Source organism: Taeniopygia guttata, chromosome 23 (assembly GCF_048771995.1).
Source record: "Taeniopygia guttata chromosome 23, bTaeGut7.mat, whole genome shotgun sequence".
Classification (NCBI taxonomy): domain Eukaryota; kingdom Metazoa; phylum Chordata; class Aves; order Passeriformes; family Estrildidae; genus Taeniopygia; species Taeniopygia guttata.
This window is the reverse complement of record NC_133048.1, coordinates 4,073,843-4,099,823: the sequence shown is the minus strand read 5'-3', so window position 1 is coordinate 4,099,823 and position 25,981 is coordinate 4,073,843. Positions and strand designations below refer to the sequence as shown.

The following is a 25,981-nucleotide window of genomic DNA, read 5'->3' as shown; positions in this document are numbered from 1 at the left end:
GGACGCAGGGAGAGCCCGGGTCCGTCCGGGGCTCTGTGACCATCCATGTCCAGCCGTGCAGCGGATCCAGGTGTGCCCGCATCCCTCGGGAACGAGCTGTCCGCACTCCGGCATTTCTCACCCCCAGCCCCGCATGAACCCCGGCACAGCGAGGGCAGCTCAGCCCCAGGAACGCCGACTTTGCAGAGCTGTTTGGGCTCCACCAGTCTTAAAATTAGCACAGATTATTATTATTACTACTACTACTACCACTACTATTATTTCCTGTTGCTTTGATGTGAGTTAAGCACCACTAACACATTACATTTTTAAATTGAGGGCAATTGTAGCGAAAAAAAACATAGCATCTATTGGTATCATAACTATGGGCTACAGGTACTGATATTATTGACACACCTGCCCTGCAAGGCAACAGTGAAAGCTGCGGATAAATTATAGGCATGTACACAAACTGCAGGCTTTAGTTATGCACTGGATGAGGAGTTTATTGGTTTATAATTGTAGCCAACTGAAAAAACAAAGGGGGTTAAAGTGATGCAATGAGTCGGTTTGTGAGCTAAAGGAGACCCAAGGGCTGGCTCAGCTCCCCACACGTTGTTCTCTGGTGCTGCAGGGTGACACCCCGAAATGCAGCACTTCCTGGGGGCTCTGCTGTTATCTCCACCAGGAACTTTGGCACAACCAGCAAAGCCCAGGGAGCCCTGTCCCCCTGCCTCAGTTTCCCAAGAAAAGCTGCCCTCAAACCTCTTTCCCCCAAAACGGAGACTCTGCCCTACGAGTCCCCACAAACCCGCTCCAAGCCTCCCCTCCAGCCCCCTGCCCCACATGCCTGCTCAGAGAGGGGCAGCACGGCAGCTCCTCAGTCCCGAGCAGCCCCAGCGCCTGGATCTGGCTCCTCAGGGAAGCACCTTCCAGGCAGAGCTGGCCGCTCCCCAGGGATCTTATCAGCAGCTTCCAGGGGCTCCTGCCCACACCCTGATAAGTGCTGGGCTCCACATCATGGGCTTGGGGTGTCCTGCTCTGCCCCCCAGCACCACTGCAGCTCAGCTCCGTGCCAGCAGTGGGTCAGAGCACCCCACAGCACACACACACGGTGGGGTCAATGTCATGGCTAACTCCTCCTGCCTTCCCAGGAAGGTGCTACAGCCGGGAAAGACTGGAGACAGTCACCACAAGGAGTTTACCGAAGTCAAACCCATCTCCCTCAGGCAAATGGGGAGTGCTCAGACCTCCCACATCCTCCCTTGGACACCTCAGGGATGCGCCCGGGTACTCCCAGGGCAGCAAGACCCTGCATTCCCTATCTGCCACACAGGAACAGGCCCTGGGCTGACCAAAGGAAAAGTGAAAAAGGAAAAAGAATTAAAAAATAATTTTATTTTTTCAAACAAGATTAGTTACAGAGGCATTTCCATGCCTAGTCAGGAGTTAATATATCAAAAAAACAGAAATAACTTAACTGGAGCTATCATTCAACAGCCAAACCAAGGGTGGCGATGCTGCTGGCCCTGGATCCTGCTCCCCAACAGGCACCTCCAAGTGCTGCTGGGAGCTCTCTGGCATATCTGGATAAAGCCATGGCCACCCCATCCCACCCTCACAGCAGGAGAGGGGCTGAGGGAGCCTCATGCCCCAGCATGGCTCCCCCCTCAGCCCCTGAAGCTGAGGCAGTGGAGATGTGCCAGTGGTTGGAAAACAATGCAAAAAGGTGTAAAACACACTCAGGTATTCCTACCCTGTCCCTGCTCCTGCCCTGGCACTTAGGTTAAAGGCACTTCACATCCCAAAGTGCTGGGGATGAGGCAGAAAGGTGGGGAGGGGGTGCCTGGGCAGCACCCCCTCCAGCAGCTACGTCTCCCAGCACAGCAGGACCCAAAAAGCAGGGATGAAGCCCATGACATCCTCTGGCCATCTCTTCGGGGGCAGTCTTGGTGCCAGCAGTGCCACAGGGGTGTGACACCAGCACTGCACCCACAGACATCCCAGTTTGGCTTCACTTCAACCCCGAAAAGGCACAGAGCAGTAGAGCCCGCGCAGCTCCCTGAAGCCCAGGGCAGCACTTCGGGCTCTTCCCAGCACCGACAGCCTCGTGGGGCTCCTCTTTCCTGGGAGACAGCGCAGGGAAGCTCCCACTTCACTTGCACAGCTCTGAGCCCGTGAAGCAGGGAGGCAATACTGCAGGTGAATTGTCAGGGTACCCGCTGTGCCCTCCCTGCACAGCCGGGGCAGGAGGAGGAGGAGGAGGGAGCAGGGCTCAGGTCATGTAGCGGGTGACGGCCCTGAGGGCGTAGAGCAGAGCCGCCTGCATGCGCGCCTCCAGCAGGAGCAGGTTGATGTGTACCTGTGGCGAGAGCGGCGTCAGGGCACCGGGTCAGCGCCCCGAGCACCCTGCCGGGGGGAGGGACGGGGCAGCACCTTCTCAGAGTGCTTGAAGTGCCTCCAGAACTGTGCGTAGATCTGCTTGGTTGTCCTCTCCGGGTAGCAAGCCACTGTCTTGATGTAGACCTTTAAGTTGCGCTCCAGGAGCTGGTTCACCTCCCCGTAGTCGTAGTCATCGTAGCTGGAGGGAGGAGGGTGTGTTATTCCAGACACAAGCCTTGTGCATTCATACAATCCCACAATGGTTTGGGTGGGAAGGACCTTAAAGCCCACCCAGTCCCACCCCTGCCACGGGTGGTGACACCTTCCACCATCCCAGGTAGCTCCAAGCCCCTTCCAACTTGGCCTCGGGCACTTCCAAGGGATCGGGATTCCAGCACCTCTTTGGGCAAAGTCCGCCAGAGCCTCACCGCCCTCACTGTAACTTTTTACTAAATTCTCCTTTCCCAGGGCTGTTCTGAAGCCCAGCCAAGCGCACACAGCAGCAGCACTTTGCCTTGGGGAAGCAGCAGCAGCAGCAGCAGCCCAGCAGGAGCCCGTGGCTGGAGCTGTGGCCGGGCTCTCCCCGAGGCAGAGCGGGAAGCCCGGCCCGTTCCCGGGAATACCGGATGCCGAAGACGCAGTGCACGTAGTTCCAGATGGCGCGGCGCAGCACGGAGGTGTCCACGCCGCAGTGCATGGCGATGGTGTTGTAGGTCAGGTTGTAAACCACCTGGAACTTCTCATCCAGGAGCTGCCCCACCTCGGGGTACAGGCGGTTGATCAGCGAGTAGCCGTGGTCCTCCCAGGTGTAATCCTGAAGGAGAAGGGATGCTAGGGCAGGGGTTTGGAGGGGAAAGGTGGGGTCCCTCTGTCCTGGTTTCAGGAAGGGTACAGTTAATTTCTTCTCAGTAGCTGTTCCAGTGCTGTATTTGGATTTAGACTAACAAGGGTGTTGGTAACACACTGATGGTCTGGTTTTTTTGGGTTTATCCTGAGTCAAGGATTTTATTCCTCTTGTTTCAGGCTCTGCCAATGGGACGGATGACCTGAACTGACCACGGGGATATTCCACACCAGAGAACGTCATGCCCAGTTTATAAACTGGAGGGAGTTACCCAGAAGGGGCCAATCTGAGTTTGGGAAGGGGGATCTGGCATCAGTCAGCAGGTGCTGAGCAATTGCATTGTGCATGACTTGTTTTTTCCCTTTTCATTGTCATTATTTACCATTATCATTGTGTTTTACTTTAATTATTAAACCTGTATCTCAACATACAAGTTTTATTTTGATTTTCCTCCCTGAGTTGGGGGCAAGAAAGTGTGGGCTGAGTGAGTGTCATGTTTCATCTCCAGCTGGCCTTAAACCACAACACCCCCAAAGCCAGGGACAAGGTGGGGTCCCCACTAAGCTGACACCTCCCCCCAGTTCTCAGCACCTGGCTGCTCACTCCAGCCCTTCGCCCACTGTCCACAATCCTGGGAACAACAGTCCTGAGCCGCTGCTGACACCCACCTGTGCACGGAAGGTGGGAGGGGCCTGCTCCCCCCTCCGAGTGAAGTCCTTGTATCCGAATTCAGGGTCCTCCAGGAAGCAGCGGATGTTGGACTGCAGGGAGGGATCCAAAATATCTACAAGGCACCAAGGCAGTGGCCATGAGCCCAGAAGGAGCCAGTGCTGCACTGGGGAGCTGATCCTGCTCTCCCTCAGGCAGATTCCAGTTCCTGTCCCCCTCATCGGGCTCCCCTGGCCCACGGGGACCTCCTGCCCCCAGACAGCTGCCCCCTGCGCCTCCTCACCTGAGGAAGGGACCAGCAAACTCTCTGTCTTCTCCAGCTCGAAGCGTGTCGCCATCTCCTCCTGTGTGACTCCTTCCTCCTCCAGCTGGTTTTCCTGCAGCAGCTTCATCCTTTCCATCAGCACCTGCACCTCCTGCATGGCATCTGTGGCCTGGGGAAGCACAGGCCAGGGTCAACCCTGCCCCTGGTCGACCAGAGGGGCCCCCAACCCCAGCTCTGCTGGCACCTGGGGGAACCCCTGGGCATCTCCCTCTGGCCGTGCCCAGATTCCAGCAACTCCCATGACCCATCCCCAGGCCCCCAAAGGGAGGAGGAGGAAGTCCTGTGGAGGATGTGGAGAGTACTGCATGGCTCTACAGCATCAGCTGTTCCCAATAAAGGCCACAGATTCTCCGAAAGCTGGGCCCCTCTACTCTGGAAACAAGACTGGGAGAGCTGGGGGGCCTTCAGGGAGACCTTAGAGCCCCTTCCTGTGCCTAAAGGGGCTCCAGGAGAGCTGGAGAAGGACTTGGAACAAGAGTCTGGAGGGACAGGACAAGGGGGAATGGTTTCCCACTGCCAGAAGGCAGGGACAGATGGGATATTGGGAAAGAATCCTTCCCTGTGATGGTGGGCAGGTCCTGGCAGAGTTTACCCAGAGAAATTGAGGCTGCCCATCCCCAAAAGTGTAAAGGGCCAGACTGGACAGGGTTTGGAGCAGCCTGGTCTGGTGGAAGGTGTCCCTGCCCATGGCAGGGGATGGAGCAAGACAGGCTTTAAGGTCCCTTCCAATCCAAGCCAATTTGTGATTCCCAGGGGCAGCCCCATAGAGCACCCCAGGGCACATTCACACCCCTGCAAGGCAAAGCCCCTCTTACCCCAGAGCCCCCCATGGTGTCACCAGAGGCAGGGCTGCTGTTGCTGTGGGGTGAGGGGGCCCAGCAGCTGCTCCCCACGTCCTGCTCCTCCTCGGGCTTGATGCCACAGCCGAAGACAAAGGATGCAAGCGAGTGGTAGTGGGTGAGGAGCACCAGCGCCTGCACCAGCTCTGCCAGCGACCAGCTGTCCTGCCCCGGCTTCAGCAGAGCCTGCGACACACAGCAGGGCTTGTAGAGATCTCCCAGGCCTCAGCTTTGGCCCACCACAGCCCAGTGCTGGGGCAAGCCAAGGGCAGGACACAGGAGTGTTTGGGAAGTGCCTCGCCCATAGACCCCGTCCCATCCCACTGACTCCCTCAGCCCTGAAAGGGTTAAACCCTGGGGGCTGTGCCCACAGGAGGTGCCCCTGGGGTCAGTGTGTTTTTGGGGGTATCTGTGCTGGCAGCATCAGCTCTCACCTCGATGTGCTCCTTGGTGATGAGCCAGGGCCGGTGCGCCAGCAGCTTGTTGACCTCATTGAGGTTCCGGAGTTTTTGGGGGGCGCAGTGCAGCCCCTGCAGCCATGCAGGGTTGCCCCCCACCTGCAGGAACTCCCCCATGTGCAACCCCACCAGGTAGGAGCAGCGGTGCCGGGCTGCTGCCTGCGGGGAGAACCAGCGCTCAGCCCCCAGCCCTGGCTGCTGGCCCCCACCTGCTGCAAGCCAAGGCAGGGAGCCCCCACGTCCCACTCACTCCTGGGGGATTTTCCCTGGGGATTTATCCAGATTTCCCCCTCTCTATCAGGGCCAGTCCCCAGGGGTCCTGGAGGGAGGGTGTTGGGGTACCCTGGGTGGGCACCAACCCCAAAGGAGTTTCTAAGCTTTTGGGACGTCAGATCAGAGAGGGGCCCAACTGTGGGGTCCCAAATGCCTCCTGAGCAGCAGTGCTGGGACCCCTCACAGACCCCTGTGTCCCCCCGCCCCCAGGGCCCGCTGCTCACCATGATGGCGATGTAGTGGCGCTTGTGGTAGGGCAGGGGCCCGTCCATGCGCAACAGGAGGTACTGGGTCTTCCAGAAGCTGCTGAGGTACTGGGGGTGCAGCCCCATGACCAGGGCGACGTGGTCCACCCTACCTGCTGGGACGAAGGCCTCGAGGAGCTGGTGCAGGCTGCTCTCCCCTCCTTCCTGCGGGACCTGCAGAATGAGGAGGGGAGGGAAGTGAAGGGCTGCGAGCTGCAGGCCCCCACTCTTCCCAACATCCCCTAACCTCAGCAGAGACCCCCCCAAGAAACAGGACCCGGGAACCCCAGAGCACCAAGGCTGGATCCTCACCCCACGGGAAGTGCCCCGCCTGCGGAACGGGCACCGCCGCTGGCCCGTGTCCCCGCTCCCGGCCCCGGGGGGCAGAGGCTGCTTGGGGGGCTCCATGGCAGAGCCCACGCAGCCCGTCCAGCTGTGGGTTGGGCTGTTTGTTTGGGCTCTGGAGCGCAGGGGAGGAGATGGGCTCGGCCCCCAGCGCAGTGACGAAACCCGGCGCTATCTCTGCCTGAGGAGGAACATCTGGAAGAGTGAATGTGGGTGCTGAGATAGGGCTCAGGTGCCCTGGGGATTTCAGGGCAGAATGCTGGGGGGCGGGCAGGGCAAGGGTGTGGGTCTTTGCGTCGCAGGGGAAACACAGATGTGTGTGCCCGAGTGGGGAAACTGAGGCACAGGCAGGGCAAGCAAACACCAGGGTGAAATGCAGCTGTTCCCCTAACCTCCAGAACGACCCCCCCAACAATGCCACAAGGATCCGCTTGGGGTGGGTGACCCCCCATCCTCAGCATCCCACCCCCACCGGGAGTAGGAACTGGGGGGGTGGGAATCCTTCCCGTCACCCCAGCCTAGGGTGGGGTGGCAGTGGGAAACTAAACCCCCACCCGAGCCAATCCTCATCGCTTTACCTCTCCCAGGGGAATGAAGGCGCTGGGGCCCCTCGCCAGCTCCCGGGCAGCCTCGATTCCTCTTTCCTAGGAAGGAAGGCACAGCCGGGAGTCACCGAGCCGGGAACATCCCCGTGGGCGTCAGCGGAAGGGGTGACTCAGGCGGACACCGGCACGGGGCCGTGTCCCGCACACCCTCCGCGTCAGGCAGCGCCTGATGAAACCCGCCGGGGAAGTTGCTCCTCTCCCGGACGCGGGTGACACGCCGGGACACCGCTCCCGAGCCGCGCTCACCACCGCCAGGAAAGCAGGAGCGCCGGGATAACGGGATGCGCGGATCCCGCAGCAGGGACCAGCAGCCGCACAGCTGCTTACGGCCTCCTCGGGGGTCCCACTGAGCCCTCCCTGGGCATGAAACGCCACTGAACAGGACGATTTCCCTCACTCGCGGGGGCTGCCCCCGCTCCAAGCACGGGGCTCAGAGCCTTTCTGCCCCACACTCCTCAGGGCTGGAAGTGGGCAGCTGCACTCCCACAGCACCCAGTGACCCAGTGACGAGCTGCTTCCACAGACCCACAGAGGGGGACATCAAATCCCTGTGGAGGCAGAAGGTGCAGCCTGGCACCCTCTCCTGAGCAGGAAAGGGGTGTGGGATGGCACGAAGTGACCAGAGCAGCTGTCAGTGCAGCCACGCGCTGCCCATGCGGCGGATGGCACCGTGACAGAGCCAGGGCACATCAGGAATGGACCGCCACAGAGCCAGGGCACACCAGGAATGGCACCGTGATAGAGCCAGGGCACACCAGGAACGGCACACCAGGAATGGCACCGCCACAGAGCCAGAGCACACCAGAAATGGCACCGTGACAGAGCCAGGGCACACCAGAAATGGCACCGCAACAGAGCCAGGGCACACCAGGAATGGCACCGCAACAGAGCCAGGGCACACCAGGAATGGCACACCAGGAATGGCACCGTGACAGAGCCAGGGCACACCAGGAATGGCACCGCAACAGAGCCAGGACACACCAGGAACGGCACCATGATAGAGCCAGGGCACACCAGGAATGGCACCGTGACAGAGCCAGAGCACACCAGGAATGGCACACCAGGAACGGCACCGCCACAGAGCCAGGGCACACCAGGAATGGCACCGTGACAGAGCCAGGGCACACCAGGAATGGCACACCAGGAACGGCACCATGATAGAGCCAGGGCACACCAGGAATGGCACACCAGGAACGGCACCATGATAGAGCCAGGGCACACCAGGAACGGCACCGCCACAGAGCCAGGCCACACCAGGAATGGCACACGAGGAATGGCACTGTGACAGAGCCAGGGCACACCAGGAATGCCCTCAGCCAGTGGCTCCCATGGGATGCTCCTGCCTTGAGTCACCATGGGAGCACTAGGGTGACGGCAGGCTCAGGCTCCTGCTGCTGAGTTGGCTCCTTGGTTGTGTGCTGATGCAGGGTATGAGGAGAAAGAACTGTCTGCAGGTCCAGGAGACTCCCTGGGAGGGGACAGCACTGGGCCCTGGCAAAGGGAATCCACAGGACAGACGGGAGGACTTCCAGCCAGCTGGAATCCCGACCCACAGCAGGAACCAGGGTCCCAGCCCAGCCCCTGCTTTACAGTGTATCTCAGGGCGACCTTGGAAGGTGAATTTAATCATTCCTGCAAGAGGCTCCTCGTGTTTTGCTGCATTGAGGAATCCTTGGGGTGCTGTGCTTAACCCTTGCTGTGCCACCAGCGGATAAAGTATCTCCCCTGCTTTCAGTGATGGGGAATCACAATAACGGAATAGTTCAGGTTGGAAAAGGCCTCTGAGACCATAAAGTCCAGCTGCTACCCCAGGACTGCCAAAGCCACGACTGACCCATGACCCAAGTGCCACATCCACACGTCTTTTAAATCCCTCCAGGGATGAGGACTCCACTCCCTGGGCAGCCTGTTCCAGGCCTGGACCACCCTTTCAGTGAAAAATTTTCCCCTAATATCCAACCTCAACCTTCCCTGGTGTACTTGAGGCTGCTTCCTGTTGTCCTATCAAACTGAGGGGAAACTGAGGCACTGAGACGCCGTGACTGACACACAATCTGCCTCCAGCGGGCACAAGGCAGGCTGAATCTCGACAGTGGGACCAGGGGAAGGAGATAATGCCCTGTGAGCAGGAAGATGGGTGTGCTGAGGAATAATCCCACTGGTGCCAGGGCTTAGGCAGGTTTTGGGAAACCATCCCTGTTAAGGTGAGGTTCATGCTGGGAACAGCAGCATGAGCCAAACTGGAGGACAGAGCCCTTGAAGCCCCCCAGCCTCCTGCCAGCCCCTCACCTACCCCGCAGGCACATCCCACCCCTTCGTGCCACGCCGTACCCGTCAGCTCTGCCGGGTTCCCACACATACCAGCTCCCGCAAGGCTGGGAGACCCAAAGGTCCCGCCTTCCAGCCGCCCCAAGTTCCCCGCATGCCCGGGAACCTGCGGGAGCGCAGCCGCTCCTCGGCCCCGCCGGTTCAGCCCGGCTGCAGGGAGGGCGCGCCGCGGGGCCGCTCCTGTCCCGGCCGCGTTCTGCACATGGCCCGGCGGCTCCGCTCCCTGCAGCCGGGGCGGTACAGCCACGGAGCCTTACCTGGCCGCCCCGCCGGGCCCCGCCGCCCCGGCGCTCCTCCGGCCCCGCGGGGCTGCTCGGCGAGCCGGTGACCAGCATGGCACTGGGGCCGGGGCCGGGCGGTGGGGCCGGGGGCGGGCGGTTGGGACAGCCCGGTCACCCCCGGTCTCTCCGGTCGCCCCCGGTCACCCCCAGTCTCCTCCGGTCACCCCCGGCCGCCCCCGGTCACCCCCGGTCTCCTCCGGTCGCCCCCGGTCTCCTCCGGTCACCCCCGGTCTCCTCCGGTCACCCCCTGTCACCCCCGGTCTCCTCCGGTCGCCCCCGGTCGCCCCCGGTCTCCTCCGGTCGCCCCCGGTCGCCCCCGGTCACCCCCGGTCTCCTCCGGTCACCCCCGGTCTCCTCTGGTCACCCCCGGTCGCCCCCGGTCTCTTTCGGTCACCCCCGCGGGACCCGCGCCCGCCACCTTACATAGCCCGGGGCGGGGACACGCCCCCGGCCCGCCTCGGCCAATGGGAGGCTGCGGGCGTGACCACCCGGCAACAGGCGGGCCAATGAGAAGGCGGGGGCGTGGCCAGCGGGCGCACCAAGCACCGTGCGCAGGTTCGGGACCGGCAGTGCCCCGTTACGGTCCTGCTGACCGGACAAGTCTGCTGCTCCAGGAAAGATCAACAGCCAGGGAAGGCCAATTGCTCAAGATGTGTTACCTCAGACGGAGGTTGGCTGGGGACAGCTCCTGCCTTTTTCAGCAGCTGGTGCTTTTGGGCAGCCCAGATTCTCAGGAGGGAAACAGCAGAGACCATATAGGGACACTCTGAAGGAACACCTGGGGCAGGTAACACATGGAATATTGTTTCAGTGTCTCCTGTCCTTACATGCTCTGCTCAAATCCAGGAGCTGGATTGTCACTGTGGCTGGTCACCCCACTACAGACTACAGTGGGAAAACCTGTGGCATTAGGGCTTGGTGGGCTGCAAGGAAGCCCAGAGCATTTGTGGGATGGAGAAGGGAATTATAATCATGGAATCATTCAGGTTGGAAAAGATCTTTAAGAGCATCCAGTCCAACTGTTCCCCTAGCACCGGGGGCCACCATCTAACTCTTGTCCCCATATGTTACATCCACACGGCTTTCAAATTCCTTCAGGGATAGGGACTCCCCAACTTCACTGGGCAGTCTATGCCAGGCCTGGACAGCTCTTTCCATGGAAGAATTTCCCTAATATCCAATCTAAACCTTCCCTGGCACACCTTGAGGCTGTTTCCTCTCATTTCCTCTGCAGCTGCACTGTTCAGAGGCGTGGAGGGAAGGTGACTCCCAAGGTGATCCTGGCCCACAGGAGCTGCCAATGCTCCATCAGGATTTCTGCACTGCAGGCAGATGGATGTGGCTTCAGCAAAAAAAAAGAAAAAAAACAAAAACAAAACAACAGTAGAAACTGTGGTTTGTACAGGTCAGTGATCCTCATTGCAGGGGGGAGCTGCTAACCCCATGTGCTCCAGGAGACTAGATATGAATAAGGAAAATGGTCAAAGCTAAAACCCTTTTAAATTCCCGGACCTCCAGAGATTTCCTTGGAAAAAGATGAGGGGCAGCTGAATTTTCTTCATGGAAATCTCACAGGAAAAGGGAAAACCTCCATGCCAAGGAAGCAGGTCTTTCTGTCTGTGTCAGTTGTATCCCTTGCCTCGATCAGCAGCCGGATGGGTCCTGGGAAGCTGGATGTAACCAAGTAACCAGGATCCTAGCAACAGGCTAGATGGGAGGATTTAAAGATAGAAAAAAAAGTAGGAGCAAAGCAAACAACGGGAAAATATTTTCTCATTCCCCAAACTCCCAGCCCTAGAGCAGGAGATAAATCAGCTCCAGGCAGGGAGAGGTACTTTGGTTGTTTTGTTTTTTACCCTTTTCAAAGCAAACAAAGTAGCAGTCACAGATGAGGATTTTTTAAAACCACTTTTACAGGTGTCATTTGTACAAATCAAAGCGTCCCTTGAAAATCTCATCATTACAAACATACAAAGAAACGATGTTGGTGCTACAAATCAGCTATGCAACGGCAGGAGCAATTTATCACGATTAAAAACCCTACTGAACAGTATTTACAGGGCCTTTCTCCCTCTTTTTATTTCTGTACGTTGAGGGAAGGAATAAAAGCAGAACCCACAGTTAAAAAAACTCCCACCAATGCACTTCATTTTCTTAAAGTATAAAACTGGGTGAGTTTTTGCCACACTCAGGCAAAGTGTAACGATTTCTGGTTTTGCTTGTTTTCACATCAAAAGTCTCTTAGAAAAACCAAAAACAAACGCATGGCAGTGTCTGATGAAATGCGCTCCTTCCATGCCAGAAGCCAACATCATCCCAAAAAAGTGCCTTTGAGTAAAACCAACTTAATAACAAACAGGAAACAAAAGGATGAAAAAAGCAATCACAAGCTCTAGTTAAAAGCTTCATCAAAGCCCTGACGGAGCAGCCGCCCTGCAGCAAAAGCATGAGTTCTCTTACCTACCTTCAGCCCCTGCTCGGGGGTCTCCAAGCCCTGAGATGTTTCTCCGCTCCCTGACTGGCGTTGGGGATGCCGAGGAGCTCCTGCCAGCCCGGAGTTGTGTGGTGCTCCCCCTCCAAGTGCTTTTTATCCACCACCATCACCCCAAAACAGGTGCTTGGGGGGATCTACCCCAGCTGGTCTGGCTGTAAAGGTCAGTGGCAGCTGTGCTATTTTGGGGCAGCACATCCCTGGTACAGGGAACTCTCATAGCCCTTTGATCCTGCTGGTTTGGAATCAGCAGTGAAAAAAATCTCTGGAGTGCCCCAAAAAACACTCCCTGGCTCAGGTCGCTGCCTGAGTAAGTGCTTTCCTGGAGCCAACCTGGCCCCTGCATCTGAAGGGGCAGGGAAAGGGGGAAGAGAGGGAATATCCTTACTCTCTGTGTAAAGAAATGGAGTAAGAGATACTTGATCGCACCAAGCTGCAGAAATCATCAAAATCCCAGAGGTCACCACATAACCAGGGCACTGGGTGGGGGGAATTCTGGGTGGGTTGGGGGCTGTATCATTCCACTTTGGCTCCCAGCCCAAAAGCTCTGATCAGAAAAACAAGGAAACACAAAACCAGGCAGTTTGGTTTGCCAAGTTGACAGAGAAAATAAGAAAAAACCAAAACAAAACACAAAAATCTTCCAAGATAAATACATGGCCCCCATTTTGGAAGCATCTTCAAAAAGCTGGATCAACTGTTGTCAGCAGTGGCACAACCTTCCAGGAACACCTGTTGGGCTAGTGAGTTCTCAGCTCTCTTTTGAAGAAGGAACAGTTCAAGGGAAAAAAAAAAATCTGGCTCCCACCACACGCAGCTCCCATTTTATCTGCAGAACAACTGGCCATGGCAATTCCCTCACAGCAGCAGGCTGGGAACCACTAATGCAGCAGGTTCCTGTTTGCTCATGGAAAGGGCTGGCAGTGGTAGCAACTGGTTAGGAAAAGATTTCTTCCAGAAAACAGTACTTCTGGGGGGATTTAGGAAGGCTGGGACCTCTCCCCATGGATTGAAACCGGCCACACAAGCATGCTGTCAGAAGGTAACACGCACCAGGAATTCCCATGGAGTCCACAACACAGAGGTTTGGGCTTCCAGCCATCCAGCAGGTCTCCCGCACTCCTCGGCTAATGCTGGGGAAAGCTCCCAGGCTGGGGGCTTGGCTTTAAGGGGAGGTTATTGCTCCTGACTTCTCAGGCTTTTTGCCTTTTGACAGGGCAGCTGCTTGCTTCAGGAGTTCTCTGTTCTTGGCCTGGAAATGGGCAAAATGGGTATTTAGTGGCCTGGATCACCATTAGCTCTTGGGATCCCTGTGCAGAAGCTGCTGACATCCTGCACACAGGTGGAAAGGGGGGCAGAGATTGAGCTCACCTCTAACCTCCTAGAGAGGGCTCTGCCATCCCAGCCCCACAGGAAAAGACAAAGACAAAATTATAGAACCCACAACACCGCTCAAAAATTAATCATATGAACAGTTCAAAGCACCTACAATACACTGAGAGGATCTGAACCTTGATTTTGCAGTCATTTAAAAGGTTTTCAGAGACTCAACCAATACCAGCAGAAATAAAATGTCTGGACACCAGAGAGTTCAGGGCAGTCCCAGCCTGAGCGGAGCACAGACATGGAAAGCCCCAAGAGAGGGAGGTGGCTGGTGCACACCTGCTCCTGGACCTGATGCTCCTTTACCATCAGAAACAGCACATCCAGCCCTCTCCACACCACATTCCAACATTCCAGCTTTCAGCCAGGCAGAAGGACATGTCCTGTGAAGGGATTCTCGCAGGCACCAGCACTCTGACAGCAGCTGGAGGCCTCGAACCTGCCTTCCACTGGGATACTTCCCCAGAGTGGGTGTGGATGGAGGATGGGCTGTTTCCTCAGGGGCAAAAGAGGCCTTTTGTTTTATCCCGTCCCACTTCTCATTGCTGGGGCTTTAGATCTTTATATACCCAAAGTAATTAAATGGTGCAAAGTTCATTTCTGTGTTTCATTTCTTCCCCTTTGACCTGATCCTTCAGTGGCTCAAGCTATTCATGCTGATAGTCTGCTGTGTTTCCACAGCCATGACAAGAATCCTGCTCTCTCTGCACCCATCAGCTCAGACAGTTCTTTATCTCGACTAGAGATACAGGGCAAAAAGAGCTGCCAATTGTTCCTTTGTTCTCTCTGGTTACTGCTCACACAAATCACAGGGAGGTGATTTAGAGGTTCAGGGAGCTGACAAAGGTTCTGCAGACAGGAGAGACAGGTTCCAACTTGATTTTGGCAATAAGTAAAATGAGTTTGATGGCTCCTGTCTAGTCCATAAGGGACACAACATAGCACTTTACAGCACAGTAAGTGTGAGCCTGAGTAGAGAGCAGCAAGGTAGGTGTAAATGGTGGTTGGGATGCAACGCAGAGCTGAGGAGGGGCTTGCCTGGCAGCATAGAGGCTGTAGGACAGGGCTTAGAAACATTAGCAGGGCTCAGTGTGCAGGAGCTCACAGGGTATTCTGATCAGGAGCGCTCTCAGTCACTCCTGGATACAACACAGCTCAGCAAATTAAACTGACAATGCTCTCACCTGTAACTGCTCCATGACCTCCTTGTGCGTCTTCTCCATTTGGTTCATCTTTGCCCTCATCTGTGATTCCTGGTACTGCAGGTCGGCTTTCAGCTCCGTGATCTGTGCAGAAACCAGGAAGGAGCAAGTGAGCTGGAAGAGGCAACACCACAAACTGCCCTCTGTGCCACAGTGCCCTCACCACAGACCCCCCTGCCTGGAAAGTGTCTCTGCAGAAGGTGTGTGAGACTGGCTGAGGTCACAGACGTGCTGGTGGTGCTGAGGGACTGCAATGAGACCAGAACTGTGTCACGGAGAGCACAGAGCAAGAACAAGGGCCAGCACTGCATTTCTCCAATCAGCAGCATGTTTGTTCCCAGTCTTGCCCACACACAGAGGTCTCCAAGAAAGCAGTCAGGAAATGACCCTTTATGAAATGAGACCCCCTGGGTGGGTCCAGAGAGCCTCTTTGGCTTTGGAAAGGAGGCAGCCTGGAAACAGCCAGACATGTTAACTCCAAGATAAAAGCCAGGCTGTGTCAGAGTGTGATCTCTGAGAACATGTCAGCCTGCTGGGGGGAAGCAAGCCAAGGACTGTACCTTCTTCTCCTTCTCCAAAATCATCTGATCCTTCTGGTGAAGCATCTTTTTTAAAGTAGCCACTTCCTCTTTCAGCTGGGCAATGATGACAAAGTGGTCAGTGCCAGGGGAGTCCAGGGCGAGGTCTGGAGAAAAACTGCAGCAAAGAACAGGGAGAGGCCCTCAACAAAACCCTCCTCTTCACTGAGGCAGGGAACCTCCCACAGATGCACTCAAGGGAGAATGGGAATCATTTCGTGATCATTCATGATCCCTTTTCAAACCAGAAAGTTGAAGACAGCAATCAGAGAGATAATTAAACTTTATGCATCCCTTTGGAAATCTCTTTGCTCACAAGTAGTCCTTGGATGCACTGCAAAACTTCCCACTGAATGTAAACAAACATTCTGGCAAGGAGGGGACATGAAAGAGAAACAACCTCCAAGTTCAACAAACAGAGCAAAAGAAAACAGCTAAATTGTCCTGAGCAAGGAAAAGGGGTAAAAAAACGTACTGGACCTTGTAATATGACTCTGCCATGATAAAGCAATTTAGGGAGAAGCTGTACTATTCCAGAGTAGGAAAAACTCTCCAGGAAGACAGAGAAATAGCAGAGCACATCACCTGTACACCACCAGGTACTCCAAATCTAAGCAAGCATCAGCAGTTAGGTGTGCATGAGTCACTGCTGCACTGGTAAATCACAAACCTCCCTACAGACACCCGGTGACACAGGCAGGCACGTGCAGTCCTGTGCTACAGCAATATGCCAGATCATAAGATACAACAAGCTGCAGCCACAAGGCCTAGGGAGCCCCCCTGATTTTTTCCCTGCCTTCTGTTCCATCCCTAAAGCTGACTTTTATCTCCTTGTGCTAAGTGGGCAGCACACTCCCAGCTACAGACACCTGAAACTGCTGTATAAAAATTGAACAGTAATAAGACAACAAACCTTCACCTAAAATATTACCTCAAGTCTGGCTGTTATCAGATAAATAAAAATAAATCGTCAGGGTCACCCAAAGCCTGACTTTTCTTTTTAAAGCCTTCAGGCTAGGTCAACACCGAGCTTTAAAGCTGGGAGCTGCAGCAGAGTGGGGAAAGCATGGTCTCAACCCAAAATTCTGCTTCTCTCTAGGATGTTTTTACCTCTGAGCTTCCAGTCCCCAACCTGTACCCTAAGGCAGAGAGTACTTGCTGCTCACTTCACACGGGGTCTCCTCCAGCATCTGGAAATGATCCATTTCCTAATTAAAAGCACTACAGTCTGCTTTGACAGGACTCATTAGTAAGGATGTGGCAGGGAAAAAGGCTCGCTCCCCCACTGTGCTGGGGATCTACAGAGGCAAACTAAGCAGAGGCAGGTTCCCAGATCTGAGAGTCAGAGGATGGCCCTGAGGCACTGTGAGAGAAAACCTGGCAGAGGAAAACTCAGAACTGAGGGTCTGCAGGAGACAGCCCAGAGCAGAGGAGCCCTGCATGGCTAAAACATGCTGACAGCAGAGTCCACACTAAGATGTGGCAGCCCTCTGGGCACACACTGGATCCCACTCTGCGCTAGGCAGAGAGGTTCATAGCCACACACTAGCACAGAATAACTCCATTTTAAAATGTTCCTGATAGTTTCCCCAAGTGGAGGCTGTGCAAGATGATGGTGTGTGCTCCGGCACCTTTCTGTGTGCGAGCACATTATTAACAGCAGCTTTAATTTCCCACTCAGTACAAATATGCTGGGGAGGAGAGAAATAAATTTTAAAAAACAACAACAACAATAACCAACAGCACAGAGAGAAGAAAGGCTTCCTCACTAATTCCCTCTGGCTGAAAACAATCCCTTGACACACCATTCCTTTGCCCAGGCATGCTTCCCTCCTGCTGTGCCCCGGGATGATAGAGTGCCAGGGGATGTCCACATTTCCCTGAGCAGCTCCAGCATGAAAAATTCCCTGCCTGGCAACTGCTGCTGCCCAGCACATTGTGAAGCCAGGAAGGTGAGAGCCAGGCCTGCCACCCAGTGGGGAGAAGGAAGGGACAGGAGGGCCCCCAGCCTTGCACAGAGCACCCATCCCTGGGGCTCCAAGGGCTCTGCATCCACCAGTGGGGAACAGCCAGCTTGAGATCTCCTCCTGCAGGGGTATAAAATACCAGACAGGTATTTTCCCGTCCAGTTGCTGCAAAATGCCCCTTCAAATGTGTTAAGGTGCTCAATAAAAAAGCAGGTATTTTTTCCTCTTCCTTTGTATTTTTTTAAAGACTGACAAGATAGTAATGAAAGGTTCCGCTGTCTTAAACCCCATGTTACAGAAGCAGCATGAGACTCCAAAATTTGGAGGAAAACTGCTAAACACAAGTCAGTCTTTTCCTTTAACAAACAGATTAAGAATTAAAACAACCAACCAAAAAAAAAAAAAGCCATTTCCTCTTCAAATAAACTCAAGATCCAACCCCTTGGGATAGGTAGGGGGACATGAGCTCTCCATGTCTAAACAGCCTAAAAGGCACACCGCTAATTAAAGGGAAATTATGAGCTCCTGTTGTTTTCAGCAGAGACTGAGGACAAAAATGGAGCTGTTCCCAAGGCACTTGCTTCTCTCTATTGATTGGAACAGAAACCAAATCGACTGCCTGAAACTCCGCACCTGTTAAATGGCAGAAATTAGGCAAGGCAAATGCCAAGCTTAAAGATTTCGCTATTCAAGTCAGGGTGGTACAAAGAGGCACAGACCAGGCACTAAACCAGCATCCACATTTCACCTTAGACAAAAACCACCTGCAGAGCTGCCTCCAGCTCTGGACCTCAGCATCAAAAGGACGTGGAGCTGCTGGAATGAGTCCAGAGGAGGCCATGGAGATGCTCCAAGAGCTGGAACCCCTCTGCTCTGAACCTAGGCTAGGAGAGCGGAAGGTGCTCAGCCTGGAGAAGAGAAGGCTCTGGGGAAACCTCAGAGTCCACTCCAGAGCCTAAAGGGGCTCCATGAGAGCTGGAGAGGGATTTGGGATAAGGGCCTGAATGCCAGGACAAGGGGGAATGGCTTCCAGCTGCCAGAAGGCAGGGATAGATTCCTTGGGAGGGACTTCTTCCCTGTGAGGGTGGTGAAGCCCTGGCAGAATTTGCCCAGAGGAGCTGTAGCTGCCCCTGGATCCCTGCAAGTATCCAAGGCCAGGTTGGAGGGGCCTTGGAGCAACCTGGGATAGTGGAAGGTATCCTTGCCCATCAGAGGGGGGCAGAATGAGATGAGCTTTAAGGTCCCTTCCAACCCAAAGCATTCTGGGATTCTATGAAAAAACATCCTCCACTCAGTACAGTACAGCCCAGGTCACAGAGCTTTAAACTCTGCCAGGACTTTCCGATGCAAATAAGAATCTTTTTACAAATGAGCTTCAGTGCTGAGGCACCGCTGCCCTCCCCCTGCCAGCAGTGCTGTCACTGCCTGGTGTTACAGGCACAATTTAGCACCTTGTCTGCAGTGACAGGAGAAGGGACCGCAGTGTGCTCATCTGCAGAGTCTGCAGCATAACAGCACTTTGCCAGCATTGGCGCAAGACGATGGGGACACCACGACTGCCCCAGCCAGGACCAGCACTGGGGCTGGAGGTGAAGCTGGGCAGCACAAGGCCATGGGGCACTGGCAGCACAGAAGGATTAGTAAGGTCAGGTCTGCTGCAAGATGTGCTGCGAGTCACTGGGAGAGAAAACTACTCCCAGTGCAGCAGCACCAGAGCTGTTTGCTCCTCCCAGAACTCACCCAGAACAAACCATTCAACACCACCCTTTAAATGACTGTTGGAAATCATCCTGTCCACATATCATAGCTATTGTGAGCAACAACCACCCTGAAATATGTAAACAAAAACAGAGGGAATTCAGTATGACACAGTAAAGGAATTTCTACCATATCCGAGAAAAAGCAGTAATTTCAGATAAGCTGGACCCTGACTGAAGGTGTTGCCAAAGTTAACTGAGCTCAAGCAAGCCCAAATTTTGCTCAGTTGGGGGCTATACCAGAGGTTTGGCTGGAGCCAGGGTACAGGACGTTGGGGCTGATCTTAGCAGGGAGGAGGTTTGCTGGTGCAAACACCCTTGTGCTGCAGCAGACCTTAACTCCATGCTCAGGCTGTGCCCCAGACACCAACGTGACTCTGGGAGGGACAATCTGGTAGTTGTATAAAGGGGAGGGACTTGGGGGTTCACCCTCATAGAAGAACTCTCAGCAACTCCAAACCACACTTAAGGAACCCCCATTATTATTCTTCTCAAGGCATGCAGTCATTTGTCTATTTAAGGCAGCTGCAGCTTGCCTTTTCTGCTGCATGTCACTGAAGCTCTTTAGTTGCTAAATTTACACTTGGTTTGTTTCTGGAACTCATCAAAAAAAGCCTATGGCAAGGCCTACAGCCTTGGCAGTAGCCAGACTGACAACATCTGACATGAGAGTAAAAGGAAGGCTGTTGATTCCTTCAATACATGCTCCTGTTTTCCTAACAAATGGCTGACCAGAGCACAGGTCATTTTGGTTTTTTGGGTATTTTCAAGCTGGCAGGGCTGTTACAATGAGTTGTGAGATCTCAGCCCAGGATTTAATGAGGAGATAAAGACAGCTGGTGCTGTCCCACAGCCCAGAGCAGCTGCCTCTCTAGAGGGAAAGCTGCACCAGTACTGATGAGCTGCACCACTTCTACCAGGGCCCCGTTTCCATTCTCTCCTCTGGCTCCACCAGCACTGAAGCCAACGGAATTCTATGCCCTCCACACTCAGCTATGGCTCCTAAGTCACAATTAGTCCTTAAATTTTTCCAGTTTTTAACTAAAAATGCTGTTCAGATGATAAAATATCTTTCAGACCACTCTGTGAGTGCCACTGCCCTATAAAACTATTAAAGTTCTATTTCACAGAATCATAGAATGCCAGAATGGTTTGGGTCAGAAGGGACCTTAAAGCTCATCTTGTTCTGCCCCCTGCCATGGGCAGTGTCACCTTCCACGAGATGAGGTTGCCCTAAGCCCCATCCAACCTGGCCATGAACACTTCCAGGGACGGGCATTTCCCAAGGGAGCATTTTACAGTGACAAGGTGTCAACAGTATCCATAGCAGAGATCTGTGATCTCAGAGACACTGAAGGCAGGTAGTGATTGATTGATTGATTAATTACCAGTGTCTTTAATAAACCCTTTGGCACTAACTATGCTCTGGTCCATGCTCCCAAATCCCTGCTGTTTAGAAAGAGATCCACTGAGAGGGAGAGTTCCCGTGTGTGAGGCAGTTCCCAGGGAGGGAGGGGAGAAAACAATAGGTGATCTCACTTCAGGATGTCAATGCCTTGAGCAACAGGACAATGGTGGGCCCCGAGAGTCTGTTGGGAAGCAGCCCACTGCGCCAACGTGGACGGGGCCCTCTGGATAAGGGGGCAAAGCATCTCGGGAGAGGAAGGAACGCTGAGAATCAGAGAGGAAAGGCAGGAATGAAAATATGCATGCACAAGACCATAAAAATACAAATCCATCTCAATCTCCTGTTTCTGCCAGTGACTCCCATTCCGCTGCACAGGCAGCTGGCATCAACATGATCCAGCATCAAGTGTGACAACAGAATGGGGTCAATGCTTTCCTAGAATCAGAGAACCATGGAATGGTTTGGGCTGGAATGAAGCTTAAAGAGCATCTTGTTCCATCCCCTTGCCATGGGAAGGGACACCTTCCACTAGACCGAGTTGCTCCATGACCCATCCAACCTGGCCTGGAACACTTCCCGGATGGGGAGTCCACAACCTTTCAAGCAAAGCTGTTTGACTGCTTGTCTCTACCCCAAAGGCAGGAGGGGACATGGGAAGTGGGTCTGGATCATCTCCTGTCCTTTGAGGCTCTCCCTGCAGATCAGTCTGACAGACCCCAGAGCACAAAGGCTGCAGGCCTCGCCAGCCCCTCTCTCCCTGTAGCTGCAAGAGAGACAATAAAGTTGGCCCGGCTGCAGTTTCCTGACTGTTGGGGAGTTCAGCCAACTCAACTCAATCCTGCTCCATCCAAGCAGGTACAGGTGCTCTGTATTCTTTTCCTCTTTAAATCTATGTCTAGATTCCAGGTAGCACTGGCCTGCCAGGTTCTAGGGCAGCCCCTCGAGGTCTCAAAGCCCAAGGCCCTTGCTCTAGCATAAGAGCTTCCTGTTATTCACACACAACTCTCTCTTATATAAACTCAGCAAACAAACCCCCCGCCTACAATTTCCCCATGTAACAGGCTCACCTGTCACCATTGGCAGATATGGCATCAAACTTGGCTTTCTTCTTTGGGATTTCATTCTGAATGGAAGACGTGGATAAGGTTTTCTGGCTAGAAAAAGGAGGAAATTGTATGTCAGAACCTGAATGACTTTCAGTCTAAGACAGAGAAGCAGATAAATATTCCCACCCACTTTGATCTATTAAAACAGTATTTCCCAGTGTTAAAACGATAAAAAAATCATTCCTTGAAGAGTAGCTGGAGACTAAAAATAAACAGAAAACAATGAGTCAGAGCAGCATGTAGGTGAAGAACTCCTGCTTAAAATCTGCATTTTAATCATTAAATTTTACAAATGCAACTTCGCTTTCATAGTGTACAAGTTCGGTAAGTTGGATCACTAAGAAGCACAAGGCTGTACCAGCACAGTGAGGTTTGCAAACAAGCAGAGTGTGACTTAGCCAGATTGTCCTGAACTCAGACCCTGCCCAAACCCCTCTCCAAGGTTACCTGTTATAGTGGCTGCCACTGCTGAGCCTACTGAACTGCTCCTTCTCCTGCAGGCTGGCTCGTGAAGAACTGCTCAGGTGTTTGCACTGCTCTTTGGTCTTCTGCAGGACTCTCTTATAGGACAGTGTGCACAACCAGCACAGAAGCTTTCCATCCACCTGGAAGGGGAGACAGAAAGAAGTTTTGGTCTTTTTTCCTGCCCACAAAGCAAATACAGAAATACAAGAAGCTTTTTCAAGTTTAGGGTTACAGGTGAACAAGCAGGGACTCAAAAAGAATCCTCTGAATGGACAGGCAGTCACTGGAGACCAAAACAGCAAGGTGACTGCTCCAGGAGGCTCAGCAGGCACCGATTATGGGTGCAGCACTCCAAACAACAGATGTTTGCAGTTTGCCTCGAGAAGACACACCTCCTACAGAGCACTCAGGGTGTTAAAGCAAAGGGTGTACAGAAGCCATGGAAGGGGTTTCCTGGTGGAGCTATGACACTTGTAGCTCCTCAGGCTATGGAACAAATATCATTCCCCATCCCCCTTCCCAAACAGCACCTCACACTTAATTCAGAGGTCTCTGCTCCTCTGCCAGCTCTTGGGCCAAATTCAAGAGATCTTTTCTTAGAAGATCTGGCAGAGGCACACAGGGGTTCAAAGATTAAAGAGCTCTAAACCAGAGCAAAGTTCAACTCTAGAAAACACTTCACAACCAAGAGACATGGATCACGGAATGGCTTGGATTGAAAGTGACCTTAAAGCTCACCCAGTCCCACCCCCTGCCAGTCCCTGGGCAGGGACACCTTCCACTGTCCCCGGCTGCTCCAAGCCCTGTCCCGCCTGGCCTTGGACACTTCCAGGGATGGGGCAGCCACAGCTGCTCTGGGTAGCCTGTGCCAGAGCCTCACCACCCTCAGAGGGAGGAATTTCTCCCCAGTATTCCATCTTACCCTGCCATCTGGCAATGGGAAGCCTTCCCTCCTTGTCCTGTCAGAAATGCTGCAGAAGATGTAAAGAAGATGGACAGAGGATCACTGTGATCAGCCCTTTTACCTTTTCAGCCTTCTTTAACACCAATACTGACCTTCTTCCTGTCATCCTTGCGGTCAAATGCACACTGCTGCTTGCACTGCTCACACGAGTGAGGGGGGCCATACTTCTTCTCTGAGTTGGTGCAACGCTGGCACTTGTTTCCAATAAATGCTGCTATGATGTTGCAGTACTGGCAGGGTTTTGGCTTTAAAAAATAAGAACAACTGCTACAGCCTTCTAACTACAGTAGTACACTGCTCATTCTCATTCTTCCCATAATTTCAAACTTTTATTTCCTTATTCTACACAGAGTATAATGCTGATCCAGGAGACAAAACTCCATTTGGATCCCTGGTCTCCAGCTAAGTGTATTTAGCCATGGCACTCAGACCATTTATCAAGTGCTGTGAAATCTTTAGAAAAAACAACAAAATAGAACCAATCAAAATGTCTATTTCGGATTTCAGACAAGCAGGAAATACAGATTTATCACTGCTTCCTGCAGCAATCGCAGTCTGTGTAAGCACAGCCTTGTTTCTGCTGGGTATCAAACACATCATTTCCTGGTCTCAAACGATGTAAAGCTCTTTTTTTGTGCTAAAAGAATAGAAAAAGTCAAAGCTTTATGCTTGAGTGACCCATATTATTGATCAGTCATGCTCTTACAGCTGAGCCAGTCCACAAATTGCTCTGAGATTTCAGCAGGATAAAGACAAGAGAGATGAAAGGAAGAGAGGCTGGGGAGGCTGAGCCCCTCTCACTTACTGTGCCGTAGAGCTTCACGTTCTGAGCACACTTCTTGCATATCGTGTTGGTTTTGCTGTTGAGAAGGACAGATCATTCTATTAACACATTCCAACAGAAATTAAACCTCTGTGTTTAGGATTCCTGCTTAGGATCCCAGCCTCCCCTTGGCTCTGTCTCTGCTGATGAGGCCGGATTCAACCTCTCTAGCAACTCAGATACCAAAATGCTTTTCCTATCCCCATCTGGCTGAGGATAGATGGCAAAAAATTACTAGGAGGTGTCTTTTAATTAAGGCATCCCCAGATGACACCCAGTTTTTGTCCAGACAAACACAGGATTTAATCACTAATTAGCAGCATGAGTGATTCAGCATCAGGGCAGGCTCCACTATGGAGGTCATGGCAAGAGAGGGCAGAGGTGTATTTGTGCAACAAACACAGGAAGGAACACCTCACACAACGGCCACACACAGCTCTGGGTTCACCAATCCTCCCTCTGACAGCTACACAACCTGACAAAATGCAAAAAGACAAGAGCCCAGCTAAAGGACACACAGCAGGAAATAAATGTTGGATGCCAGACATCAGGCAAGAGGAAAACTCATGGGAAGATGCATCTGAGCTCTGACTGAAAAAAAAAAACCCAAGCAAAAGGTTTGATCCAAGTGCACTTCACACTCCAACTTGCCCAGCAGACGTTTGGAGGTGGCCAAAGGTCTCCCAAGTCCTCCACAGCAACAATCTACAGGTTAAGGCTCCGTCACTGAAGGTGTGGAAGCATTACAGTTCCCGGTGTGACCATTCTACACAAAACCTGGATCTCCCCAGTTCAGCAAGCATTTACCTTTCCTGCTGGAATTCAGTCCTGCAGTAAGTGCATTTAACAATGGGATGAGCAATCCGGCACTCCTGCAACAACAGAGGTGTTTCATGAGGTGCAGTGCTGCTCCCCAAATCCCACATCTCCCACTGCCCTCCACTCCCACCACATCCACCCACTTGCAAACACTTCCTCCCTGCCCAGTCAGGCTGAGAGAAGAGGAAGGGTGATGGGAATGCCGTGTGTCACAGGTGAGCCAGGCATGAACTGAGACCCACGGCACGGCTCGTTGGTGCCTCACACCCGCGGAGCAGGGTCAGGGGCGGCCCCAGCTCCCAGGGCAGGAGCACACAGCTCTGCCTCAGCTATTCACCACTTTCCTGCACATCAGGCCGCGCTCTCCTTTCATCCCAGCTTCCCCTACGTTCCCCCTCGTTGTCCCAGCCTCAGTGATCCCAGGCTGCTCCAGCTCCTGCCCCGTGTTCCCTGTTTCATCCCTGATCTTGTCCTTCCCCACCCCAAAACCCACCTTACTCCTTACACGATACCATCAGACTTCCTACAGACATGGCCAGATCCTCCCAGGCCTTTGCTCAGCAACAGCTCCCACCTCCCCTCTATTCCCCTCAACAGCCCCATGACTTCCAGTCCAACACCCTCCAAACACCCCCAGCACCTCAAAACTGCCTTCAGTGCCTTCGGGTCCCTCTGAGAAACAGCTTCCCTGAACAGTCCTTCACATATCCCCCAAACAGCCCCTAGGCTTTAGCCCCATGCTCCAGCCCCTCAACACCTCCCCAGAGCTCCCAGGTCCTCATCCACACCCTCCCACCGCAAACTCACAGACCCCAACACACACCTCAAGGCCCCAGTCTTCATAACTAGTCCCAGGATCTCCCAAAAAATAGGCCCCCAGTTATCCCCAATTTCTCTAAGAGCCTCCAGACCCCTTAAAAACATTCCCTTGCTTGCTCTCCCTCGCAAGCAATGCTCCAGGAGGCCCTTTACCCCTCAGACCCCACAAACCCTCTCACAGACCACCCCCCATTTCCCTCACAGCCCCCCTCAGCCTCCTCTCCCATCAGCCTCCTCCCAAATTAGCCCCCATCAGCTCCCTCGCAGACCTTCCCCCACAGCCCCCGCACAGCGCAGCCCCTCTCCTGAACCTTGCAGAGCTGCTGGCCCTGGCTGAGCGCCTCGAAGGGGAAGCGCTGGTGGCACTTGGTGCAGGCGTACAGCGCCGCCATCCCGCCGCCCCGCCGCCAGGCGCGGCCGGCCCGCCCGCCCGGCGCGCAGCCCCGCCCCCTCCCGCCGCCCATTGGCCACGCGCCGCGTCAGTCACGCCTCCGCCACTTTCTATTGGTGCGCGTGCCGTCACTCACAGCTGCGGGGCGGGGCGCGCCGGGGAAACGGTGACGTCACGGGGGCGCGGTGACGCAGCCTCTCGGCCCCGCGTGACGCGGCGCGCGGGGGAGGTCGCG

The 25,981-nt window shown here is 54.1% G+C and overlaps 2 protein-coding genes and 2 long non-coding RNA genes across 8 annotated transcripts; 2 read left to right on the top strand and 2 right to left on the bottom strand.

Moving 5' to 3' along the window:
- Positions 1-5: 5 nt before the first annotated feature.
- On the top strand, positions 6-3,631 carry LOC140680463 (uncharacterized). Its single transcript, XR_012051784.1, has 2 exons — positions 6-1,810; positions 1,870-3,631. It is a non-coding gene; the product is annotated as an uncharacterized lncRNA (long non-coding RNA).
- Positions 1,358-10,341, bottom strand: SESN2 (sestrin 2). Of its 2 annotated transcripts, none has more exons than XM_072917850.1 (10): positions 10,233-10,341; positions 6,938-7,003; positions 5,994-6,188; positions 5,473-5,655; positions 5,015-5,224; positions 4,158-4,308; positions 3,874-3,989; positions 2,985-3,175; positions 2,416-2,560; positions 1,358-2,341 (listed from the first exon to the last, which is right to left on the bottom strand). In XM_072917850.1, the coding sequence occupies exons 1-10, from the start codon at positions 10,326-10,328 to the stop codon at positions 2,255-2,257; spliced, it is 1,440 nt and encodes a 479-aa protein (XP_072773951.1). In that variant the 5' UTR covers positions 10,329-10,341; the 3' UTR covers positions 1,358-2,254. The 2 variants fall into 2 exon arrangements, with proteins under 2 accessions (XP_072773951.1, XP_041576665.2); XM_041720731.2 differs by lacking the exon at positions 10,233-10,341 and adding an exon at positions 6,327-6,554 and having other exon boundaries at positions 6,938-7,203.
- LOC115498270 (uncharacterized) lies at positions 10,221-14,044 on the top strand. The gene is made up of 2 exons (XR_003963688.4): positions 10,221-10,360; positions 10,808-14,044. It is a non-coding gene; the product is annotated as an uncharacterized lncRNA (long non-coding RNA).
- On the bottom strand, positions 11,463-25,811 carry FAM76A (family with sequence similarity 76 member A). 4 transcript variants are annotated; one of them, XM_030290479.4, is made up of 10 exons: positions 25,667-25,811; positions 24,525-24,589; positions 23,700-23,754; positions 22,987-23,139; positions 21,913-22,070; positions 21,427-21,513; positions 20,491-20,622; positions 15,210-15,345; positions 14,632-14,733; positions 11,463-13,316 (listed from the first exon to the last, which is right to left on the bottom strand). In XM_030290479.4, exons 1-10 carry the CDS (start codon positions 25,745-25,747, stop codon positions 13,230-13,232), a joined length of 1,056 nt encoding a protein of 351 aa, XP_030146339.1. In that variant the 5' UTR covers positions 25,748-25,811; the 3' UTR covers positions 11,463-13,229. The 4 variants fall into 4 exon arrangements, with proteins under 4 accessions (XP_030146339.1, XP_072773955.1, XP_072773957.1 ...); XM_072917854.1 differs by having other exon boundaries at positions 25,625-25,779; XM_072917856.1 differs by lacking the exon at positions 20,491-20,622.
- Between the last annotated feature and the right edge of the window lie 170 nt (positions 25,812-25,981).

What these genes read in the sequence shown, in the direction of transcription:
- SESN2 (XM_072917850.1), bottom strand. Translation starts at nt 10,328, where the DNA reads ATGGTCTCTGCTGTTTCCCTCCTGAGAATCTGGGCTGCCCAAAAGCAC. An exon ending in CCAGCCAACCTCCGTCTGAG is followed by an intron (nt 7,004 to 10,232) that starts GTAACACATCTT and finishes CTTCCTTCCTAG; the next exon opens with GAAAGAGGAATCGAGGCTGC. An exon ending in ACTTCAAGCACTCTGAGAAG is followed by an intron (nt 2,342 to 2,415) that starts GTGCTGCCCCGT and finishes CTCTCGCCACAG; the next exon opens with GTACACATCAACCTGCTCCT.
- FAM76A (XM_072917854.1), bottom strand. Translation starts at nt 25,747, where the DNA reads ATGGCGGCGCTGTACGCCTGCACCAAGTGCCACCAGCGCTTCCCCTTC. An exon ending in ACGTGAAGCTCTACGGCACA is followed by an intron (nt 23,140 to 23,699) that starts GTAAGTGAGAGG and finishes TATTTTTTAAAG; the next exon opens with CCAAAACCCTGCCAGTACTG. An exon ending in ATATCTGCCAATGGTGACAG is followed by an intron (nt 20,623 to 21,426) that starts GTGAGCCTGTTA and finishes TCTGATTCTCAG; the next exon opens with CGTTCCTTCCTCTCCCGAGA.